The sequence below is a fragment of the Atta colombica genome, unplaced genomic scaffold (assembly GCF_001594045.1).
Source record: "Atta colombica isolate Treedump-2 unplaced genomic scaffold, Acol1.0 scaffold116, whole genome shotgun sequence".
Lineage (NCBI taxonomy): Eukaryota > Metazoa > Arthropoda > Insecta > Hymenoptera > Formicidae > Atta > Atta colombica.
The window spans coordinates 385,596-393,060 of NW_017259202.1; the positions used below are offsets into that span (position 1 = coordinate 385,596).

The 7,465-nt window shown below is 32.6% G+C and overlaps 1 protein-coding gene across 1 annotated transcript in view; it reads right to left on the reverse strand.

Annotated features, from left to right (window-relative positions):
- The window catches only part of LOC108694166 (acetylcholinesterase-like), a 60,610-nt gene extending 53,474 nt beyond the window's left edge, over window positions 1–7,136 (reverse strand). Inside the window, exon 1 of the mRNA XM_018203473.1 lies at window positions 5,987–7,136. Coding sequence (XP_018058962.1) covers window positions 5,987–7,136 — 1,150 coding nt within the window. The remainder of the gene's footprint in view (window positions 1–5,986) is intronic.
- Between the last annotated feature and the right edge of the window lie 329 nt (window positions 7,137–7,465).

The window sequence follows — 7,465 nt, forward strand, 5'->3', positions numbered from 1 at the left end:
AAATTTTCTCTTTTCTTTTTTTCCCTTTTTTATTAAAGTATGAATTAAATACTTTTAAAAAAAAATTTTTTAATATATTATTCAGATGAAAATAATATTTATACAAATAAAAATTTTAACGAAGAAATCGAATGGAAGAACTTGTTATATGTCATGTTATTATTTCTTTTTACAATTATTTCAACGAGAGTTTTGTAAATTGTTTGAAAATAGTTTATTATTATATATTCATCATGAATCTATCTTAATAACATATGTTTCTTTTTCTATATAGAAATCATACGTCTCATTCAAATTATATATGTGTATAACACACACACACACACATACACACACACAAAATCAGCATAGAGAAGGAAAAGACAAGTTTTCATTTTCTTTATATAAAATCTCTATATAAAATCAGAAAGAGGAATCTCTAATATACCTTCGGTGTAATTACTTTTACACTTATTTTATAGATATATTCGAAACGAAGAGATTTTATGCACGAGATCTTTCGCTTTAAAAGAAAAAGAGTTTTTTTACGCTCTCGTAGCATGAAAATGAGTCGGAAGCTCGAACTTTTCGCGGATGTAATTAACCGCGATATACTTTCAATGTAATTAAAATTACAAAATGCGTAAAGAAACTAACTTAAAAGATGCAACGTGAGTGCAAAAAAATATAAGCGAATATTGTTTTTCAAAATAATATCCGGTATGACCTGCTTAATTATCCGTTGCATACCGCATTGCATATAATGTAATATATGTATATTATAAAGAGCCGGAGCATCAAAGTGACGAGCTTTCATTTGGCAACACCAAAATAATTAACCAAGTACAGTAATGATGAAAGCTTTGTCATCTGTTTCAGAATTTCATATTTGCAAGGAAAACAAAATTGCGTCAACCATAATTAGTAAAACAAAAGGTAGTAAATTATTATCTTTGCTAAAAAAATGTATTGTTAGTAAACTATGATGTTGAGCGCATAATAGAAATTATGTATAAGCCATACGTCTCGCGACAATTAATTTTTATCTACAAAGTAAACTTTTTGTAAATAAATATATTAAAATTGTATACGATACATATTGTAAGAGCGATGTAGTATGGTGTACGATACATATACATGTATATTATTATAAAAAATAATAAATGAAATGCCAATTTGAGCCAACACTGATTATTCGTGTGTATTTTATACTATTTATTCAAAGTGAATATTATAACGTTATACGTTTCGACCTACGGTCAAGGTCCTCTTCAGTACAAAGAAATTTACTTAAACTATTAATTACAAAATTACATAATGATAGCGTAGGTGCTATCATTATGTAATTTTGTAATTAATAGTTTAAGTAAATTTCTTTGTACTGAAGAGGACCTTGACTGTAGATCGAAACATATACGTTATAATATTCACTTTGAATAAATGGTATAGTGTTGGCTCAAATTGGCATTTTATTTATTACTTTTTAGATTTTTCTTTAGGACCTATTGATTATTTTAAATATTATTACATATACATACCGATGTACATATAATAACATCAATTTCACGAGAAATCGCGAAATGTTATTATATATTATTTATTGTATATTAATGAAACTGATAATATGATATATAATTCATGATGAAACTGCATTTTAAATGCATAATTACATAATTATGTCCAACAACGTGACTCGACATTGCATCAAAGTATAATTCTTGTTAATCACAATGGATTTTCACACGATTTACGCCATGTTACTTAAACTTTGCTCCATATCTACATGCACATATAAAAAATTTATTCAAATAAAATTAATGTAAAGATATGATACAAGCTTTTTTATAAAACATTTTATAAATATACATAACGTCTGTATATATACGCGTGCGTGCGTGTGTGAGTGCGTGTGTGACAACAAATTAATAATCGCATTACCAAAAACCTTTTGACAAATGTGGTTTAAATGTGAAGCAGAAATGTCTATTGGATGTTCATTTAAATAAATCATCATTGAAAAAGAGTAATTTGATCGATATAATAGCGATATAATATTTATAATTACATTTATTAAATCCTGATAATTTGTTTAAATAATATTACACAAATTTGAATAACTTAATAACTCTAAAATTGTAAATAATGTAATATGAGGTGAGGTAAATAAATATATAATTGTTTATTAAACTATTTTGTGTTTTCTAAAAAATAAAATAATATTTAGAATATACATAACAAAATCCTTGTGTCCCATATAATTTTTAATGTATAATAATTTAAATTTTTATGTGATACTTGTTATCAGAGAAACATTACAACATATAAAAAAATGTTAAATAATTTTGAGAATTTCATATTTTTCATTAGACCAACAATTCTTAATTTCTTTAAATGATGGAATGGAAATTTCATCATTAAAATTTTTTTCGCATTCTAATTTACTAACAACAGTTTACAAAATAAAAAATATATCACGCTCCTCTCTTGATTTAATAAAATATATCATTTCAGTAGATTATATAATAGATAACAAGGTGTCTTAACAAATTTCTTTATGCAACAAGCAAGTTATTATTATTAGATATTATCAATTTTCTATAACAATAAATAAAAAAGGAATATTCCTAATTTAAATTCAATATAGAATGAAACGAAGAAACAGGAAAAATAGGGTAGTTGCAAAACGTTTAATTACCCTGATCCATTTGAGTGTGAAACAGCCATTAATGATTCCTTCGTTACAATGAGCTTTGAGATGTGTCGCTGTATACCAAAGATTAAAGAACAAAAAAGCATTTTAGCTCTTACTTTGAATATTATTGTATTCAGTCTCTAGAAATTAACATTAAAGTTCAATAAATCTTGTTACAATCTAACAACATGTACTTTTTAACATGTATAATAGATTCTCGATAAAATTTTTGAATTAAATCTTTTGACAGAAAAATTTGTTTGTATAATGACCATCATATTTATCGCAATTTTTTCGACAATTCTTTGATACCATGACAATTAGATTAAAACATTGTTGAAGTAAAATCTACTTGAAATTTATTAAAAACTAGAATATTCTTACTCATTTAAATTTTCAAAACTTAATTTGATTAAATCCTTTAATTTTCCTCATAACTTAAAGTTAAAAATATTTATTATTTTTTCGCTTAATAAAAATATATTTTAAAAAATTGCTTTTCATATCTATTCTAACAGAATTAAAGTTAATTATTAAAGTTAATTATTATTCTATAATCTTATAAAATTAAATATCATTTAAAAATATACAAAAATGTAATTAAAAACTAAAATTTTTATATTATTCTAAAAAATTTTTTTTATTGTTTAAAATATTATTCATATTATTCATAATATTAAGCATTTTAAAAAATTAAAAATCATTGTAATAAAATAGCATGATTGTGATGTTATTTCATGTAATTTTTGCTTGCGGAAAGTAGTTTTTGATATAATAGTGTATAATTGTTCTCTCTCTCTCTCTCTCTCTCTCTCTCTCTCTCTCTCTCTCTCTCACGCGCGCGCGCACATACGCACCCACCCACGCACGACGTACGCACGCACGCATGCACACACACACACACACACACACACACACACACACACACACACACACACAATCTTAATTAACTTTTTTATATCAGTACGATCGAGCTCTCTAATCTCAGCAAAAATTACATTCCTCGACGTATTCTATCCTCAATCCGCTGTTACTAGGAACCTGTTGCCCGAATTTTATGATACGTACAAAATTCGATCCACTTTTAGCAATAGTTTTGATGCTTTATCTTTATTTCGCTCGCTATTTAATCTATTTTACTGATCTATTTTTAATTAATTAAAAATTATCTCCATTCACGGAAATCAATTCGAACGAGACAGAATCTCGATATCTCTCTTTCCCTTACATTCCTTCCCTCTCTCTAGAGAAACTATAAATAAAAGGAAGTAGAATTGCGTGCAGTGGTGGCTCGCTGTCAATACCAAAGTTTGATTAACCGATTTAGCGAGAAAGCTTGGTTATATTTTGAATTAAACTCCGCACGCACTGTGTACGCGTGTACGCGGTTTCTACAGACAATACGATTTATTATCGCGGCATTTGCATGCTCGATAGATGCACCAGCAACAGAGAATACCTAGATAATCAAACATAAGATAACGATCCTGCGTAGGAAGCAATATGGTCATTATAAATTGACAGTAACATTTGCGTGTCGAGAATAAGGATATACGATAGCGTTGTATAAATTTCCGTTTGAATTACGAGAATATTGCTTAAACGATGGCATAATAAACAATCAATTTAAAAAACACGTTCTCTACATTTATTAATCCTTTTAATATCCGATTCATGAAATAAACTGATAAAAAGTGTACACACGCATACGCACGCACGCGTGCGCGCACACAGAAGCACATATAATACTACCTGTAACGTGTTTATATATCTCAAAATTTTTCAAAAAAAGACTTTACTTTTGTGTAACATTTTGCGTGCGTATCTTTAAAACATAAAATATTTTAAATTGTTGAAAAATACGATTCAAATTCTTGCACATATGTTTGACATTAAATTAAAATACTACTTTAATATAGTAATATCAAACATAAATTTTTATGTAATTGTAAATAAAATTCACGTATTTGAATTTTAATACGAAACTATACCTACCTACATTATTCTCATGAGTAATAACGAATATAATGATTTTTAATCTTTAAGCTAAATAAATATCATTGATATGAGGACAGAACATCATGTGGAACATTGTAGAAATTAAAGATAATATATCAATAATTCTCTCATCAACGAGAGAAACAGATACGAGTAAAGTTGGAGGAGCTACATACATGTCGTTTCACTATTGGTCATTTAATCGATATACGCCAGAACTACATAAGCGGTTGGTTGCGACGTAAACAGGTCTTTATCATTATGCAGCTCTATCTGGAGTAACCTAGTTTGATTATTGATATCATTGAATAAAAAAATGGTGCTTCTAAATGTTAGAACTTTGTTGACTACATCAACAGCATAGACGTAGACGATTAATACTGCAAAGATGGAGGTAGTTAAATTCCATTCATAATTCTGCAATTCTTGCATCTTATTCTCTTTTCTGTCCCTATTTTACGATTTGAGAATTATCGTAAGAAATACGCACGTAGAAAGTGAAATAGAATTATATAATCGTACAGTAATTAAATCGCGAGCATACTTGTGCATAACATGCATAATGCACAAAGAATAGAATAGTTAGCTAACTATAACGTGAGATACAATTAACGAAAATTGCTGAGATTAAAGATTATGTTTAATGACCTTTATATAACATCAATATTTAAAAATTAACATCTATATAAACGCTAAATCGTCGATGTAATAATAATTTAATATATACTTCCGCATTAAATTTTAACTAAACTGATTACTTTAATTCGAGAAACCATCGAGTTTCTATTTTCGACAATTGTCTTTTAATTTAAAAATCAAAGAATCAAATATGTCAAATATATCAATAAAAATTTAGTATATAATTATAATATAATGTCCTGCTCATGCATGTAATTTACATATTTACAAAAATATTTTTTCTGTAGTCTGAAAAATAGCATTAAAAAGACAAATGGAATAAAAAGGTATATTTAAGAAAAGCTTTAATATATAAATCTCTATATTTTCAGTTCACATTTCACACTAAACTGATTGTAAGTTATAGCAAATTGCAGTAAAGTTGAATTCTTATCCACTGTACATGTACTAAAATAATCGCAACCAGAAAATACCATGGCCATTCCGTTGCCGGAACTGCCCGAAGAACATAATCTCCGAACAGAGAAAACACATATTCTCATTCAGAAAATCGGCCATATAGCTTTTGGCTTTAACCGTTGGCACAGCCGATCGTAAACAACGTCGGTAATAATTCCCCCGTGAAACAACACTCTCGCACACGTCGCGGCATTGTGTCGCATCGCCAGTGTTTCCTACCTTCGTTCTCGTTATTTCCAATCAGGATCTCGGTGTTTTTGAAATCCGCCTCTTTGACCAAGTCCAATGGATCCTTAGGCAGAAAAACCCCGTCGATGGTGGGCGCTGACGGGAAGTCGAGAATGCCCCCATAACTATTCCACTGCTGCACGGAGAGAGTTTTCGCGTCCACCGATCTCATGCAGGCCATAACACGTGCTGGGTTTTCTTGCAGCATTGTCGAATTGCATCCGCAATCATCTACCAGCACACGAGCCACCTCGTTTGCCTTTTCGCCGGTCATGTAACTCCATGGGGCGTTGAGGGTGCCACTCTGAAGGATACCTCGACGCACTAGACCTTGCGTGACCGGCGAGATGAGATGCAAGGACACTGAACTACCACCCGCAGACTCGCCAAAGATTGTAATCAAGTCGGGATCGCCGCCGAAGACGCGCGCATTTTCACGGAGCCACTTAAGAGCCAAGGCCTGATCCCAGAGGCCCATGTTACCTGGCGCCTCTTCGCTATTGACAAAGTGCTGATTGAGATACAGAAAGCCAAAAGCTCCGACACGATACTGTATCGAAGCGATGATCGCATTACTGGCCGCCGCCATAATGTCGGCATCGTAGACGTCCAGGGTGGCGGTGCCGCTCATGAAGCCGCCGCCATAAACCCAAACCAATATCGCCATACCGTTATTACCAACGTTGTCTGGTGACTCCTTGTGACGTAGACGCAACTTCTGCGGTACCCAAATGTTGAGGTAGAGACAGTCCTCGGAGATGTTGGTATTAGGATTCCACATCTCCTCACCCTCAAAGCCTGGAAAGTACTCGTAGCGCTCTTGATAGCAGCTATTGGGCAAGGTGGTAGCGTTCAAAATCCCGTGCCAGGGCTCGATCGGCAGCGGCTTGCGAAATCGCAAAGGCCCAACGGGAGGTTTCGCGAATGGCACTCCGTAGAACACATGAACCTCACGATCGAGCACCGTGCGAGAGAAACCGCGCATCAGCCCACTAGTAGTCTCCACCATTAAAGACTCGTGACCACCGTCTTGACTACCGTGCTGACCGGCAACGTTCGCTCGCGTGATGCACGCGCTGTGCAGGCTCAAGCCTAACAGCAACAGCAGCAAAGAGGACGGACAGTTCATCCAAGAACTCATAATCAGACCGAATATCTTAACCGCACTCGATAAGGAACACAGTTTCGCTAATCGGTCAAGACAGACGTCTCCGAGTGTCTCTTTAACAACTCTCTTCTGGACAATGGAAATAGGTGCACACTGTGTGGCTCGAGTATGTGTCCATCGATATATTCCCGTAATATATGCGATACTCCCGCGTGAACGTTGGCGTTATGGGGAAATGAACTCGTCGAGTTTTCACCCGACACACATCGGTCTCGTTAGATTTTCAGAAGAGAGACGCTTCGGGCGTTGTCTCTTGTCGTTTTCGTCTTCGTCTTCGTCGTCACCGTCTGGGAAGGAGTTTC